This window comes from Acanthisitta chloris, unplaced genomic scaffold (assembly GCF_000695815.1).
Source record: "Acanthisitta chloris isolate BGI_N310 unplaced genomic scaffold, ASM69581v1 scaffold16902, whole genome shotgun sequence".
In the NCBI taxonomy this organism is placed as follows: Eukaryota; Metazoa; Chordata; class Aves; order Passeriformes; family Acanthisittidae; genus Acanthisitta; species Acanthisitta chloris.
Window position 1 is genome coordinate 46,353 of NW_008661288.1, and position 18,619 is coordinate 64,971.

Consider the following 18,619-nt stretch of genomic DNA (forward strand, 5'->3'; position numbering starts at 1 on the left):
GCATTATAAAACTCTAAGGCATACTACTTTGCAACCTTTCTTACTTGTTCAGGTGCAGTGTATTTTCAGAAATGTTTGCTGTAATAGCAGCTTACCTGTTTGAGAAATATAATCAGGTTGTTTTCATTCTGTGTCAGAAAAGCAAGTTGATTCAGTAGTCTTTGTTTCCTGGGTGGTGTTAGTTTATATTTAGGTAGTAAAAAGACATTAGGACTTTAAATGTTTCAACAGTTATTGTATGGATACATATAGACAACAGCTATATAGAGTATTGAATATTTGCCAGAAGTTATTTTCCTTTTTTAAGGCTAATACCAGTTTTTGCATGCATCCCAAAAATCACTAAATCTATGACAGTTTGGTTTAGAATGAGGAGACCAAATCCCCGTGCTCAAAAACCCCTCAGTGACAACAGAATCCCACAACAGGCTTTTGGGCAGCAGAGGAGCACATTAGGCATAGCCATAGAAGTACTTGGATGAGCATATTTTTTCCATTTGTTACTAGTTCCCTGTAGTGGATTCATTAATTGGGGCCTGAACATAAACACCTTTCTTGCTGGATGCTTGAAGTTGAGGAAAGTGTCTAGTATTCTGTTGCAAAGAGGTATGAATACATATGCTTCAAGGAGTCAGGTGACTCCTGATAGCAGCTCCATCACCGCTGGCACTGTTTACTTGAGATGTAGCTTTTGCCCAGCTGCCTCTGATTGCATGGCATCTGGCATAATATTTCTGCATTTCTAAACAGCAGCCAACTGTTGATGTTGTTAGGAATGATGGCATTAGTGCTTATGGTGTGGATAAATATTAGATCTTTTTGGTGAGGGGTAGCAACATCTATGCCCTTGGCTCAGATGCTGTCATGAAGCTGTGCCATTCATGTTGAAGTTTCTTGTAGCTTATTGGCAGCTTCAGACAACTGTTAGCAATTTCCAAGCATGTTAGAGGAAGATAGTGTCAAATGTTCAAAGCAAACATGCTAAAACATATATCTGTCATATGAGAATTGTAGGGTTTATTTGCAGCAACAGGAGGCGCATGTTTTTAAAAGACTGTTTCCTTGTGATTGCTGGCCTTTAAAATCAGAAATTCAGATCATAAGTCAACCTGACAAAAAATATGTTGAGGGGAATTTCTGTTCTTTTCACCTGTATTCCATTTTTTGAGCGCTCTAATGTCATATTCTCTTATATTTCTACACTGTGGTGAGAGCTAGAAATGCCCTTTTAAAAAAATAAATCTAAGCTGCTCACATAATCATTAAAACACAAAAGCTGGATCTTCAAACAAACAAAAATGTCCTAATTAAATAATAGGGGATTTGGCAACTTGGCATTCAGCTCTTTTCATAGTGCCTGAGTGAGTTTCATGGTGAATGACTATGAATGATGTGCGGCCCTGCTGCTGAAGAGATTGATTTTCTTTTCCTTATTCTCTACCTTGTTCCTCCTAACTTCTTCCTTGTGCCACCCTTTTCAGTATATTCTTACTTTCTCATGTGTTTTTATCACCTGCTCTCCTTTTGCTGCTATTGTGCACTATTTTCTTCCTGGTTTTGTCCTTCAGCTTTCTTTGCACAAAATAACAGCTTTGTTTTTCAGATTGTGCAGTTGTGGCAAAACCAGCTGCATAAACTACTACATTTTTATGTAATGATGATTTAAATTTTGTAAAAATTTAGTGAATTTCATGAAAATGAACTTCACTAAATTAATATCAATTCCATAATTCAGTATGGGATTATGAAACCATGGGAATATTATTTGTACTTCCAGAAGCAAAAAAAAAGAATCAAACCAAAACATTTACATTTGCTCTTGGATTTTTTTTATTTAATGTGTACAGATGTAGTGATCAAATATAAAATTATCATTGACATTAGGGCTGACTAAATTTTGGAATTTTGAAAAAAGTTGGAGCCCTTCTTTAGTGTCTTGGAGCAGGTCAAAATGTCTCAGTATTAGCATTAGAATACTGTGGTCTTTACATGCATTTCCATTCTCAGTGAAACCAGTCATAGAGAATTTAAAGGAATTTTTCTTTAAATGATAAGATATTTTAATGTAGTTTAATATATGTTAGAGATTGAGAAAAACAACGACTGGTTTCACTTAACCCTTCATTTGTGACCTGTAGACTTAAGTGGAAAATAAGTCTTGTACTCAAAGTGAACTTTCCTGTTTTTCAGCTTCTTGTTTCTCCACAAAACAAAGAAATCAAGTGGGCAGAATTTAAAAATGACATGCAGGCAACGTTTTGGCTCCAACATCAGTATTCAAAACAAAAGGCCTGCTTAAGCAGTTTGACATTGGTATTTCTTTTCTTTAGCTAAACTGTACCTCCCTCAGAGATTTGTACCTGATTTTGACCATACCTGAAAAGACACTCTGACTGAACCTGCAAATCCCAGGCAACAAGAAGAGATTGTTAGCTTTCCTACTCAATTGTGTGACACCTCACAGTAATTAGTTAGCAATTAGTGGCTTAAAATTGCAAAAGAAGGTTCGGTATGGGCTTATTTTTTAAAAACCTTGTTCTAGCCTTGTCTTTTTTGAAGTTTACAGCCCCTGCTGTAATGTCTGAGAATCAGAGTTTGATTTACTGTAATGCCTTAAACCAAGGCTCTTGTGTTTTTTTAGTACAGCATTTGTAAGTTTGCAACTAAGCATATATTTAAAACAATTATGCAGATAAGGCTTTTGCATCTGTTAAATATGTGGGTTTCCAGAGCTACAGTTTAACACAGATTTTGGGCTAAGTGGAATCTTCTATACAAAAAGACTGTGTTTAATCAAGGAGTTAAGATCTCTTTGAAAAGCAACCCATTTTGTTTCTTCTCTTTACTTTCTCATTATTTAATTTGACATTTTCAGTAGGTGCCAACGATTTTCTTACTTTTCTCCTAATTAAATTAACCCAATAAATTACCTTATTTAGTATTTAGAGAAATGCCATTGTGGTTTTTTTCTACCATGTAAAAATACCTCAGAGTGAAATAGTTCGAAAGCTTTACAAAAAGCTGGTTTTTTCAGACTCCAAAATGTCATAAAAATGTTTAATAAAAATGTTTCATTTAAGTCTTGTGTAATCTGAAACTTAAAATATGTATTTGCATTCATTTGTTTAAAATTGTATGGGTTCATAGCCAATATCATGCTCTGTCTGCCCATTGATTCTGCTTTTCAAAATGATGTTCCTATTTATGGCTGGAGGCTCAGAATGGATTCAGTTGTATATTGTTGCATTAGCAGTTGACAATCAAGATGTAGCTAGTGATCTTCATTTACATCTTAGACCCTTAGCCCATCTAATTCCTTTTAATAACTAGAGCAGAGGTTTCTGTGGGTGACTTCTGTTAGTGCTCAGGCACAACAGAAATCCTCTTCTTGTTTAAAATAAAAAAAAAGACTGATGAACTGTGTAGGACATGGAGTAGTAACTGGGCACAAAGATAAGCAAGAATGTCAGGGGGAAAAGTAGCCTCAGGCCTAGCTTGAGACAAAATACCACCTGCTTTCCACCTCACATGCCTACAAAAGTAAAGGAAGGCATAAAAGTAAAGTAAAGGAAGGCATAGGTCTACAAATAGAGCAATATTAAAACAGAGAGAATAATTTTGTTCATATTTTAAAGTCTTTCCATTTGAATTAAGAAGCCAAATATTCTTTTTTTGGCCATGCCTGTTTAAATAGAAGGGTTATTTTTAAGGCCAAAGTTCATCAAAATAGCATGATACAATTTTTCTTTCTCATTTAGTAGGATTTTTTTTTAACATTAGAAAACTTACTCTTCATGTATGTGAGTTCAAGAATAGCTACTTTGTCTGTTCTATGTAGCTTTGTTTCTAAATTTACAAAATTATTTGTCTGGTTAGTAGTTCTTGGGTTTTGGCGTTTCCAGAAGGCAAACAGGCTGCCAAATCACCATTTTTTTCCAACTCTTTGCTACTGACACATTTTACCTTTTAACCAGTAGTTACAAAAAACTGTTTGAAAGTTCAGAGATCATGTTGAAACACCTATTAATTTGATCAAGAGGTGGAAAAAGAATCTAGGGACTGCATCTCTTGCTTTTTAACTGAGTTGTCATCAAGTTTAGAATATTAACTTGGTTTAAGTAAAATATGGGTTGTCACTTCTGCAGTTCTATTTAAAATATAATTCCTAACAAACTAACATTGTTAATAGAGGGTGTCATGAGATAATATAACATGTTCTTTCAAACTCATGCTTCTGTGCACTTGGTTATACTTGGCATTATAAATGAGAAATTCTATATCAAATGTATGTATTAGGCTTTCCTTTAGTTTTTTCAGATTGAAAATATATAAAACAAAAAAAAAATCAAAACAAGACAAACATCTGTAATGCATTTGGTAACCACAATGCTGAACATGCTTTTTGAGTTTATTAGCTCAGTAAGGACTAAGTTGTTATGGTAATTTCTGTAGAGAAGTTAAAGTGTGTTATGTATTAATAACAAACAATAGATTTGTTCACTCTGCATGGGTGGGCCAAACTGAAAGCGTAATTAAAGCATGGTTTTGTGGAGAATCAAGGAGTGGGTTTAAATATAATTGCCATTTGCAAATAAAACATTTATGGTTCTTTGCTTTAAAGTCACTAGGTATTCCCAGGACCAAATCCTGTCACTTGTGACCAGTGAGAGTTTATTTTGAGCAGCAATAGCATTATCATGCCCCTGGTTGGTCATAAAACTTGTGAACAGTAGTAAAACCTGGAGAAGTTTTAGGTGAAATGGATTTGCCCTTTCTGCATGGAGAGCAAAGAGCCTATGCCAGGGATGCATGAGGGTGACTACAAAGGTCCTACTGCAAAATCTTGATGTCAGTAAAGTCACATTCTTGAGTGTTACTGGTAAGTGTGGTAGTACAGGATTAGACAGTTAGTGAAGTTAAACTGACAAAGCAGATGTTGCATTTAGTACAAGTGATATCTCTTGAAAAGCTGTTACTCCAGTTTGTATTCTGGTATGTATATTAGGCAAGATATTGATGGTGTACTTGCTTAATGTCTTCTTTAAGGATCCACCCACTTCTGTGTCCCTTGGACTCCGAATGGAAGAGATGATTTTCAATTTGGCAGACACACATCTATTCTTTAACGATTTAGAAGTAAGTGTTCATTCTTCTAAAATACAGAGATGATTTAATATTTAATGTTTGTCTCTTTTATGTATTCTTAGATGGTTTGACAGTTATTTTTGGTTTCACAGTTTCAATATGGAAATACTTAGAAGTAGCTGTATAATTTTGTCATTAGGATATATAATAATATCTGCCCTAAATGTCTACACTGGCATTCAAAGGTTGCAAGAATTAAAATGGTAGAGTTTTGCCCTCACAGTTTTAGTATTATGACGACAGTAGACAAATTTCAGAAGTGGATACACCAAAAGCATCTATAAACACCAGAATTCAGTAGTCTGTGCAGGGCATTAAAATTAAGCTTCAGTTTCTTTAAACAGTTAATGTCTGGGTACAGATTTCTTGCTTGCATCCCACTGTGGGCAATGGTTGCCTTATCCCTAAGGGAAGTCATTAATGTTGCGTACGCTGTCTGTCTCAGTGGCCTATTCCTGGGGGTCCTCTGCCTTCCCTGGCAGCAGGTATGATTTGCTATCTGCTAGGGATTCTCTGCTGCACATGCCTCTGCTCTGCAGCATGCAGTGAGGAGCTAGTGTTGGCATGCCAAGGGTTTTTTCAGCCTACATAGGCTATGGTTTGGTGATACTTGTGAGATCGTTCTAAAACTATCCAAACTGCTGAAAGAGACTGTCACTGTAGTGCACTGTAGTGCCTGGCTGTTTCATCTTAAAAGGGAAAGAAGCAATTTCTGATCATATTTTAATAACATGAAAACATGAAAACAGTCAGATTTCTTTCCCATCATAGTGAAGACAGCTGTTTATTTAAAATCCAGCTGTTAAGCAAGCTTGTGGTAGGGCTGCCAACACACATTAATCATCAAGTTGTTGTTTTGCTAGATTTTAGAATAGTGTGTTATCCCAGACAGGCAAAAGAATCTAAAAGATTCAAATGCAACTTTTGCTGATCAAAGTTAATTGGCAGCAATTGGCCTTTAAATATTTCCTGATGTTTCCCTTTTCAAAATCAAGCAAAATACACCTTATTTAATAGATGAGCCAAAATAATTTGAAAAATGCCAGTGTGTGATAGACCTCAAATGTGGTTTGTGCAACATCTGTCCTATATTTTGATTTCTTTTCATCTGAAAAGAAACCACTCACATATGATTTGGCAACTTAGAATGTAATGAAATTATTTAATGTGCTTTATTTTTTTTCCGTTCCTTGGAGAAGCATTTATTTTTTATACTTGCAATAAAATAGCTGACTTCTTTCAATTTTAAAGTAGTGTTTTCTTTCATTAAGGTAGCTATATGTAAAGAGATTATTGTTTTGGATATAAGAAGCACCAATAGTGAGTTGCATGTATAGGACTGATTTTTTAGATTTGTCTAAAAGTATAGCAATGCTAGTTATTTTCCAGATCTGTTTCTGATTTCTGGTTATATTTCATTTTATTCAGACCAGAATGAGAAAGTACTACTGTATCTTACCAGAATATACAATGAAGTTCAGTGTGTTTTCATTTGCTGTATCTGCACATGTAGCTACTTCATATGTGATTGTCAGCATCACTGACTTTACGGAATGGAAGTTAATCAATCACATCTTAGGGATGGTAGATTATCTTCTAGACAGCTAGCAGACATGTTGCAGCCTTAACAGTACAGCTAACCAGTTTATTCACTGAAGAACTTTGAAGCTGTGTGTGAAAAAAATACTGATCCAGGTAGTCCTTGGAAGCAGAGGAGCTCACTAGATAAGCTTGGTTCTTTGCATCTCCCCCATAACAAGCCGGTTTATCTTGCATCTCCAAACTCAAGTGTAATAGTTTGTGTCTATACCCTAGTCTGTCTTCTTCATACACAGGTGTGCTTAGGAGCGAGAAGTTGTGGTTGTCTTTGTACATGAGCATTAAGTCCTTATTCCTGAGGAACATGAGCTGCAATCTGAAAAATTATGCCTTGTCCAATGAGTGAAGAGCATGTTCAGCATGCCTGGCTTAGTGCTTGTGCATTGCCATAGAGAAATACACAGAGAAGGGGCATAAGAGAGCCTGTACTTTGTGGGAAGCAGCCTGTAAGGATTAGACCTCATCACAGACTGAGGCTTTCAGTTCCCTAGAAATTTCATGGGTTTTGAAACATGTCACAGACACAAGATATGTTGAAGGAGCATGTCCTCCTGGAGCCTTAATTTATCATTCTTGTGAGCACCACCATTTTACTAGCAGGGCCTGTCTGTTTCCCAAGGTCTGAAACCTCGGGGCAGATTCCTCACATCAGTCTCTGAAACTCAAAGTCCTTGCTTGGTGGTTTGGATGTTCAGGCTGCTCATAGCTTGACAGGTTTCCGTGAAAACTGCAGGCAATTTGGCTTGGATGTGCCTCAGGCTTAAATCGTATGTTCTCACTGATGAAGGTCTGAGTCTGAAAGATCTAGTGGTGACCTTGCTCAGGCCTAAGCTTTCCAGTTCATGTGCACAAGCATCTGGGAGTCAAGAAGTTTGTAGGCAATGTTGCCAATAAGCTGCAGAGCTTGGGCATCCTTGCCCAGCAATAGTATGAAGATAGGCAAAGTTGGATTTGGCACATATCTAACCCCCAGAGTAGACATGTCTTTGGGTCTAGGCTTAATTCAAAGTGGGAACCTGAAAGCTGATGCTCTCCAGCTCACCCAAGCTCAGAGGGAACCCTTCCTGGCACATAGAGCTTCTGGGTTTACGGGCAAGCAATCATCTGTCATAACTTTGGCCTATGATGCACATTTTTCATGATACCACAAGTTAATATTTTTTAATAAAAATCTTCTTTCATCTGACACATTCCAGAAAAGTCTAATCAGAACAGCTCTCTTGTGATCCAAGTAAAAATACTGCTTTTTCTTACAAACCAATGAAGACTGATTTAACATTTTGAATGCTAAGGACAGAGTTGCAACAGTGATCTCTGAAGCACAGCTTGATTTGTGTACTACCTAAGTGGCTTTTCAAAGCTCAACCTAGAGATTTATTTAATGTTATCAGGTTAAATTCTAAACTTCAGCAGTCATTTTTCGTCTGCATAAAGTAAGTAAATGCCAATGTGTATCAATTGCAAACTAATTTACCTATCTGAATTTAGCAGGGGGTACAGCCAGGTAAATGAGTCATCTATGTATGTTGCTCTTTATGTAATAGTAATTATAATAATGGTATTTGTAACTTCAGTTTTCAAACTCAATGAAAAAAAATCAGTCTGATTTCACCACTCTGAAATCAGTACTCTGTTTATGAATGGGTGAGCTGCATTTAGATTTGCAGTTACATACTGTACTAGTTCTTAGTTCATTCCTTTGTAAAAGGTAAAATAAATGGCTTGTGTCCTTCACTTTGCACAGATTTATTTGAAATAATTAGTTCCAAAATTATGTAATAGCAAATAATTCCAGATCTCAAGGAACATTGCTTAAACATCATGTAAAAGAGGTATGACAAGTTTTTTAACATACTGAAAGGAAAAATATTAATGTTTACTTATATATAATTTGATCTAAGTACTATCGTAAATAATGTTTTCTTGCATTAATACTAATTCCATAATGAAATTATAGATGTATACCAGGACAAACAGTAGAAAATAGTGCAGTGTTCTTAAAATTTAGATTCCAAAATCTGCATTTGTGCTTCCAAATAAGAAGTTCAGATTTTCAGTATTGAAAATTTTCATTTAAATAGCTCATACTCTCTGTTCTATAGTTGAATTTTAATAGTGTGCAGGAGGGAATAACTACGTTGATGTAGTGGTCTCAAGAGAATCAGAGTTACCTCATATGAAAATAATGTTTGATTTTACATGCTGATTATGTTGTGATAGTAATAATAAGGTATAATATTTTAATGGTGTATATGGAGCAATTACACATATTAAGTATTTTAGGATGTATGCTCCAGTGTTTTAAGGAAATTAGAAACTTGATGATAGGACTGAAATGTGACATCTACCTATCTCATCACTCACCGTGGTGATTGTCTCTGGTGCAGGCATGTTCGACAGCAGAGTAGGGGATTGTGGCTTATTGGGGGGGCTTCCTGAGCCAGAAAAATGCTGAGGGAGCACAGAGACCCACCAGGAGCCAGCAGCTCTCATGAGAATGGCTGACTCTCCTGATGTGTGCAAGGCCAGGAGTAATGGTGGCCACCTCCTCTTCCCACATAAGGCACAGTGAGCATTGTGACCAGGAGCACTGCAACCAGGGCAGGCAGACAGGTCATGTTGAGGTAGTTTGCTCAGGAAGGTGTGCAGGAAGGATGCCTCCTCACAGGAGGGACATTTCAGTGGCCAAGTGGAGAGTCTTGAAGTCTACATAACCCAGCAACCAGGCAGCATTCTATGGCCATCTGCACTGGCACTCATTCCACCTGACCCCCAAGACAGAATGGTGGGCACTCATGTGAGAGCAAAGGCTGCAGCTCCAATGGGAGATCTGCACCATCTGCCCTGACAGTGGCCAGTGCCTCCACTCAGACAGAACTGCTGAAGGGAGAGGCTGCAGTGCAGAACTCAGACTGCAGAAAGTGCCTAGACCTTTCTCCTGGGGCAGGGAGACCTGCCTGCCAGTAGTATGCCAGGTGCAGGACCTCCTGCAGCAGGTGACTGATCTGCAGGAGGTGGTGGGAAGGGTGTGTAGCATCAGGGTGGCTGAGAAGGAGTTATATAGCTGGTTCCGAGTTCTATCTGCTGCCAACACACAGACCATGGCCAAACAGCCGAAAAATCCCCCACTGGCACACACAGAAGGGAGAGGGGTCCAATAATGTAGAAGAATGTAAGGTTGCAATGGACAAGTACCTGCAGGAGGAAGACACTTCCTCCAAAGCCTGAGTTGCCTGTGCAAAACCATTTCACCCCTGTGCACACTAGAAAGGAAAGACCAACACATCAGGAGAGATGCTGGGGCTGAGGAAGGCAGCCTGACCTGGCCCCCCTATGACAACCAGAGCAACTAGCAGAAGGTGTGAGGTGATAGTAGTAGGTGACTCACTTCTGAAGGGCACAGAGGCACTCATTTGCCAACCTGATGTGCTCCCCAGAGAGGTGTGCTGCTTACCAGGGCCTCATATTAGGGATGTCACCAAGTCACTACCAAGCCTCATAACAGGCCACTGACTTTATCTGCCACTGTTGTTTCACATGGGCACCAGTGATACAGCAAGAAGCAGTCTAAGGAGTATGAAGATGGATTACAGAGCCCTGGGAGCAACAGTGAGGGACTAGAGCATAGGTAGTCTTTTCATCAATCCTCTCAGCCAAAGGGAAGGAGTTTGAGAGGGCCAGTCAAATCTGGCAAATAGACAAATGGTTGCAGGACTGGTACCACAGAGCAGTTGGAGTTGTTCAGCCTGGAGATGAGAAGGCTCCAGGAAGGCCTTATTGTGGCCTTCCAGTACGTGAACAGGGCATACAGGAGAGCTAGTGAGGGACTTTGTACAAGGGCATGTAGTGATAGGACAAGGGGTGATGGCTTTAAACTGAAACAGGGTAGGTTTGGATTAGATATTAGGAAGAAATTCTTTAGTGTGAAGTTGGTGTGACACTGGAACAGGTTGCCTAGAGAAATTGTGGATGCCCCATCCCTGGAAGAGTTCAAGGCCAGGCTGGATTTGACTTTGAGAAACTTGGTCAGGAAGTCGGTGTCTCTGCCCATGACAGTGGGGTTAAAACTGAATGATCTTTAAGGTCCCTTTCAACCCAAACCTTTCTATGATTCCATAATTCTATGATTCTGTCTTCATCTTTAAAGATTGTATATGTTTGAATACTTATACTGACCTTTTTAAAATATTAGTTTATTCTCTTTTTTTTTTTGACATACCGGGTACATATTATAGCTAGGTATGTTAAAGGAATAATTGGTAGTTGTGAATTGTTAGGAACATTTTACTTGAAAAAGTTAGTTCAGTGCTTTTCAAACTTTGTCCTAAAATGACACCATCTCATTAGATCTGTTCCTTTAGAGATATACACTGAAGCTGAAAATGTCGCTTAAGCCTTTTTTTTCCTAACCTTGCCTGTCACTTTTTCTTATGAATAAAATCCTTTATTTGTGTTGAATTCTATTGAAGTAATTAAAGGCAAATTAATTTGTTGTTTTATTTAATGATTTTGTTTTTCCTTTAGGATTTTTATTTCTGTTTGTTCACTTCAGTTTTTTGGTGTGGACTTTTGTGGGAAGGTTCAAACTAAGATTATAAATTATGATACTATAAAGAAAATCAATTCTGACACATCTGAGAAATGCAGTAATGCATAGGGGCACAGTCATGATGATTAGCATTAATTTTTTGCCATTTGTGAAGGATATATAATGCACACCCATGGCTTCACAATTCACTTCTGGTTGTGGAGTCCCTGAATACAAAGTGATGATATGTATATGGGAGTCATTTATAATGATTGCCTGTGTGGTATGAGTTTTTCAGCTGCGTTAAGTTGATGTATTTCTCTTAATGATAAAATATGAGGGAATGCTAGCAGGTACTACTTAAAGCAGTAACTTTGGTTCTTTGGGAAAAAATAAAAATACTTAATTATGTTCTAACAATGAGGAATGATGACCATGATTCATTTCTCCTCAGATTCTTACTTAAAATCCACCTAGTTGTATATTAATGTGTTCTTGATGAAAATGGAGAGCACAATCTCTTTAGTGTGTCTAAAAGAGCTGCTTAACTGCATTATGATTTCAAATATGGTGTTCACATTAATGAATCTTTAAGGCAACGCATTAGCACGTTGCTGTGCCTGGGCCCCTCTGCAGTGCTGCTTGTGCTAGAGTTGCACGCAATTTCCATAAGATGCAGCTGTCAACCACAGCTGGCTGCCGTGTCAGCCTGGGGCAGGTGGGGTCTGAGGTGCTTGCATCCCAGCCTGGCAACTAAGCAGTGCTTTCTCTCCTCTGTCCTGCCTGCCTGCCACCAGCAAGGTCGGTTGGTCCTCCCACACCAAGGAGCAGCACAAGAGCAGCCGTGCTCTAACTCTCCTGCCTCTTCACTCTGTTAAATACAGTTAGATTAACACAGAAACATTTTACACTTTATGCATATGGAAACATTTCCAGCTCTCATGAAGCACTGAGATGCTGTCTTACACAGATGCATCTTTTCATAGTTTAAAGCAAAGAATAAACAGCATTTATGTCTTTGCACTCTCATGCTCCGTTTGCTCTGTAAACCTCCTCCTCCCACCCATATGGCAATAAATCCTTCAGGACTCTTACAAGTCTATAACTGCTAGCTTAGATTTACTCAGATGTAGAAGTTCACAGGGAGAAATTAACTGCCAGGTATTTTTATGAAAACTGCTTTCTGTGGATTTTTTCCTGCATAATTTACTACATGGAAGTGCCTGCTTCTCCTTGTGTGTGAACCAGTTATGGGACTGTGAGTATTTATCAACACTACCTCTCCTTCCTATTCCTTTTCAAGCTCAAGACTATGTGGAGGGCAGCTTTTTAACTTGAAATGTGACTGGGATGTCTGACACCCAGCAGTATGCTGAGCCTTTCTGTTTCCTGAAGAAATATAAAGAACCACTAACACACATGTTGCAATGCAGACTCTTGTGTCACTAAAGCAGATGATTATACACTCTGTACTAACACCAGCTGCTGCAGGGATTTCCAAGATGGAAGATCATAGTGAGAGCTCAGGGCTAAGAAAGGGAACAACTAAAACCCAGCGCAGTGCTCGTGAAGCCTGATCATGGAGCAGAACTTCTTGAGTGTTAGTCTCTCTTTGGCCTTTGCCTTCAATGCTTGCAGGTGAAACCAGGCTGCCTCCCTGCTGCTGGAAGCAAATGTACCATATAAATCACTTCTGGCCCTCAAGGAAACCTTTTCTTCATGACAGGGACATATATTCTCTTTTCATCAGCCTGAAAATTTTCTCCTTTGTAGGTATCAGTAACACTGCAGGAGACTAAGTGACTTTCCTCCCAGGTCCTTCAGAGACCGTGCACACAGCTATGTCCCCAGTGTACCACACAGTGCCCTGTAGGAATGCCTTTGAAGCAATGCAGCCATATGTTCTGTTTCTTTAATCTGAAGGAGAAAGGGAAACTATTTCCCCTCAGACCTGGGTACTTTAATATGCCGCAGACTCAGGCTGGTAACTTTTAGCACAGTAGCACTCTGAAGCATGATTTGGGATCATGGACATTATGATAATACATATTATTGAATTCATTACTGCATTCAACAGACTTATCGCGTGCATGTTATTGCACATCTCAAAGAACCATGACCACTGTAGGGTAAAATGCTTCTCTTTCTGAAAGCTTTTTAGCACATCTGGTCCTAGAGTCAAGTAATCTAACAAATGAAGTGCTTGGATGCAAGCCAGCCCTTAAGTGCAGGCTTTGAGTAGGCTCCAAAGCAAGCTGGGAGAGCAAGTTGGCCACTATTAGCAGTGTGGAAGTCCATAATTTATTCTCTCACACCTTGTGGGAATGCCATGGAACCAGCTTAGGACAGGTATGGCAGGTATGACATTGCCTAGATTTAAACTTAACTAAGTTTTATGAAGGTCCACAGTCAGTGATGGGAGTTGAGGGAGCTGCAGGCAGACCAAGGAAGTGGAGATAGAGGATTGTAAAAACACCATTACCAGAGAAGAAAGCTTTCTCAACTTCTCTGCGTAGAAAAAATCAGATCAAGATCGTTTTGTGTCTGAAGTTGTGCTTCAAGCTCTGAACATTTACAGGCTGAGCCTTTGCTGACATTATATACTAATAACTTGTCTGGTGTACGTATTTTACATCCATATTTGTGTAGATGAAATGACACGAGCTCTATGTTTATGGTTGCCTCTGCACTTTAATCGTTATGCCTTTGTCTCCTCATGATGATGATGATAAGAACTGTGTCTACAGATATAAGGGTGATGATTGTCATAAAGTACTCAAGAGAGAAAAGCCACAATCAAATCTGGTGATCATAGCAGTTGTTATTGTGTGCAGTTGTAGTTGGTTTTCTAACAATGTTTCAGCTTTGTCTCTTTAATGTATTAGTCCTCAGTAACATTCTGTCACAAATTCTCTCTCTGCAGACACAACCAGAAAATGCATGTATTCAAACGATTTTAAAAGAAAGACCAAAAAATTGCAAATAGTCACCCAAAAAAACTTTCCAGTTTTCCATTGTATTTGTTAATTTCTTTTATATTGTTTTTTATTTTGGCTGAACCTTGTAAGTTGTATTTATTCCAGTTTGAGTTATTCATACATTTCAAGTAGAGTCTGATTTTTAAAAACATAGGTTAAAAAACACCCCAACATCTAGAAAAGACAGGCATCAGTCATCACAAAGCATGGCACTGTTTCAGGTATTTTTACTTGTGATCTAGTAGCTAGTATGAACTCCAGGTAGTCAACTGGTACCAAGGCTCCTGTTTGGGATGTCTAGATTTTGTATAGTAAAAATGTGCAGAAGAGTAGGCAAGCATGCTTTGTGAAGAAATACATGGACATGCAAATTGCCCAGTATAGTAAAGAGCATTTCATAGAATCATAGAATGGTTTGGTTTGGAAGGAACCTTTAAGAGTCATCTAGTCCAAGCCCCCCTGCCATGGGCAAGCTATCTTTCACTAGCCCAGGTTGCTCAAAGCCCCATCCAACCTGGCTTTGAACACTGCCAGGGATGGGGTGCCCAACAACTCTTAGCAACTTGTTCAAGTGCCTCACCACCCTCACAGTAAATAATTTCTTCCACATACCTAATCTAAATCTATCCTCTTTCAGTTTTAAACCATTACCCCTTACTGCTTCTCCCATCAGTACAGGCCTTGGTAAAAGGTCTGTCCCCATCTTTCTTCTAAGTCCACTATATATTGAAGAGCCACAATTCAGTCACCCCAGAGCCTTCTCTTCTCTGTGCTAAACAACCCCAGCATTCTCAGCCTATCTTTCCAGGAGCAGTGCTCCCACCCTCTGAGCATCCTCGTGGCCCTCCAGACCTGCTCTTACAGGTCCATGTCTTTCCTGTGCTGAGGACCCCAGAACTGGAAGCAGCACTTCATGTGAGGTCTCAACAGAGTAGAAGAGGAAAGGGGTGATTTTTCACGTCCCTCAACCTGCTGGCCATGCCTCTTTTGATGTACCCCTGTGTACTGTTGTCTTTCTGGGCTGAGTGCACATTGCTGGCTTACATGCAGGGTTTTTTTTATCAACCAGTGTCCCCAAGTCCTTCTCAACAGGGCTGCTCTGTCAGTTGACCACCTAGCCTGTGCTGATACGAGTGATTGTCCCAACCCAACTGCAGTACCTTGCACTTTATTGAATTTCGTGAAGCTCACATTAGCCCACTCCTCAAGCCTGTCAGGGTCCCTCTGGGTGGCATGCCATTTCTCAGTGGAATACATGCTAGTGAAAAAGGTTTGTAGTAGGGAACAAGCTAACTTTTAATGATACTAGACTCATCTCCAAGATGGTACCCTAAAAGTAATTTATATCAAAATAACAAATCATGTTTTGTTTACATGTTCTCCCAAATTACACATTCAAAGGTGTTCCTTCCAGTGACTGAAAGTTTTTGTCCCTTTCCCAGGAAATGATATATCAAAAGCTGGCATGCTTTTCCTGGTAACAGACTGAGAACTTTGCAGTCTATTTTCATGATTTTGTTGTCAATCCATTAGCAGATTTCAAAACACTGGCTTATATTATATTGCTGATACATATAAATGCCTGCCTATAATGAATTTTTATTTTTGAGAGGTTGCAAAGTTCCTGATATGTGCCACAGAGCTTTTCTACCAACGCAGATCATTCTCTAAGCACAGATGTGATACACTGCTTGATGGTTCAACATTTTAGATACAAAACTAGGTGATTATGTGATTCAACTTAGAAGTCTCTTAGTGCCAGAATTGTCATTTAAGGTTTGAACAAGTTCATTTTTCAGTTAAATTATCCAGTAAGTCTGAAATAATAGAACAGTAATATCAAATAAAGAAATAAATAGTTGATACTAATGGTAAAAGCAGTTAATGTTGCTATTAATTAATGTATTGCTTTCCTTTTACTTGTGTAGAGAGACTTCTCTTTGACTTTTCATGGTGCACAAAACTGATGTGAACAAAATTATTTTTTTCATTTTATTAAAATATTATGATTACCACTGAACAAAAGCCTATCTACCACTACAGATGTCGAGAACATAGTTATGACTTGTTCATAACTGGATTCATAGGTTTCCTAAGCATTCCATTATTAGTTTATAACCTAAAAATCTAAAAAAGTTTCACAATTTCAAATCACATTCCTGAGCAGTAGATTTGGTGCTTTTGCCTCTGATGAAGCTGACAGATGTGTAAAATCTCATACAGCCAGTCAAGTCCCTGGTGCAGCTGCAAGTGCTAAAGAGTGCAAGTTATTCCAGCTAAGATCAACATTAATTTACACTGAAATATCTTTCCCAGCCCACCCTTTCTGTTCACATAATGCAGCTATTTTTTGCAGATTCCACTACTTTGAGGCAAACTTTTTTTTTTTTTCTCATTGGACTCTTCCAATGCAAAACCCAGAAGATAATCTGAAGAGAACATAATAGTCACCCTTAATAATGTTCTCTCTTGGTTGATGTAGGTACCATCTTAAACCACAAATCTCAGATTTGCATTTTTCAGGTTGGTGTTTTGAGTGGATTAGTCTCTGAAAAATATGTAATTTAATTATTATAGGAAAGCTAGGTGAAACTGTGTCATCTTTACATACCATTTGGCAGGATGAGGATACGTTAGCCAATCCTCACATTAAGTACAAGACTGGAAACCACAGCATAAGCATTTTAGCAATATGCATGGTGGGTAGTTTCTATCAACCTTTTCAGCATAGGTTTAATTTTGGCATGAATTTACAATGCTATTTACAAGATGTCTGATGTCTTGAAAGCCCTCATGCAGCTTATGCTGATGTGGTTACATGTGAACACTGTGATTGAAGTATAAAAGTTAAGAAAATATGCATACACATATATTTTAAACAGATGTTTGTGCTGGGTTGGTTTTTATTTTGGGGATTTTTTTTTGGTAGGAATTATATTAAAATGTTGCTACAGTGAGAAAAATTACGAAGTCTTTCATTCATTTTCTTTTAAAAGTACGAAAGGAGCTCTTGAAGTTGGTTCCCAAAATGTTTGAGTTTCACAGTCTCAGGAGATTTCTACTGTTTCAGTGTGGTTACAATAAGGCCTCTATCTGAATTTCATCCAGCTCAATGGTCTAATGAAACTGTAAAGAAAGGGGGAGAGGATTATTCCCCTTACTCATGGCACTATCACTTTTATTTTTCTGTGTTTTAAAGTAAAAATTGACTGCTGTTAGCTGCATTTTTAAATTTTTTCTTTAGATATGGTCAAGAAGCTGGATGATTCTGTAGTAGAGTAAAATGATCTTCAAGTGTGCTATTAAAGCATGAGGCTTTAATGAGGACTTCAAAAAATGTAAACAAGAAGTTTAACAAAAGAAACAATGAGGTATTGAAGGAATGGAGTATTTGCTCTATTTTTTTGGCTTTTTTGTTGAGATCCTTGTCCAGGCAGAACAGGGCAGCCCAAGCACTTTCTGAAGGTTATCTGTAGTTCTATACAGTTGGGAGATGATAATTCTTACATGTTCAGATGGCAGAGTACAGACTGCTGACATGAGTACTGAGCTTGACTGAAATACTGTTACGAGAAAGATCAGTGAAGAAAATTATACTTTCTGAACTGTAGAAAATCACATCAAACAGTTGAAAGTTCTCAGCTTTTTCTTCTGCATATTTATATAACCCACATTGTGAATGTAAAGTATGGATATACGGGCGGATAACACCTTTCCTAATATCACTAGGCAAGGGGAAGAAACAAGTTGTAGCAGCAGTTTTAACTCAAGTAAGAGGGTTTCTAAGAATTATCTCTGACTGAAAAGTTTAAAAATGCAAGTCAAATATTTCATTTCATTTATTGGAACAAAATGTATATATTTTTCTTAAAGGTGTGTTTACAAGTGCAAAACTCCCATTATGGCCTTGGTCAAATGAATAAAGCATAAATTAAACCATGATTACTTACAAACAAGGATTTATGAACAGAACAAAAAAGACAGTGAAAACATATACAGACTTTATTTTTTGTTCCATCACTTTAATAAGTTCAGACAGAAATTTGAATGCAAGCAACCTCTGACTCCCAAACTATCAAGAGGACTGACTAATAGAACTGATGTCTCTTTCCTGAATCTAATCTCCACTGGTTTGGTGTTTAAGACAAATATGATTACTAATACAAGTATCTTCCGCAAAAAAAAAGAAATCATAAAGCAAACAGGGTTCCTTTTTTCTAATTATTTCATTATATTGTAAATTCTTAAAACTTTCTTTACTATAGTAAGGTAGGAAAAACAGAGGATGAAGTTTTGTATGACTGTAAATTTTTAGTTTCTAATCAAAACCACACTCAAGCATCTATGCTAATGTAATATTTCATGTATT

General features: G+C 38.1%; 1 protein-coding gene across 5 annotated transcripts in view; it reads left to right on the plus strand.

Annotated features, from left to right (window-relative positions):
- The window catches only part of EYA1 (EYA transcriptional coactivator and phosphatase 1), an 82,870-nt gene that overhangs the window by 41,089 nt on the left and 23,162 nt on the right, over window positions 1-18,619 (plus strand). For 4 of the 5 annotated variants that reach the window (XM_009070183.1, XM_009070180.1, XM_009070181.1 and 1 more), the window contains one exon: window positions 5,047-5,136. The exons of the other annotated variant lie outside the window; for it this stretch is intronic. In XM_009070183.1, the coding sequence (XP_009068431.1) occupies window positions 5,047-5,136 (90 nt within the window). The remainder of the gene's footprint in view (window positions 1-5,046; window positions 5,137-18,619) is intronic. 5 annotated transcript variants of the gene reach the window in all.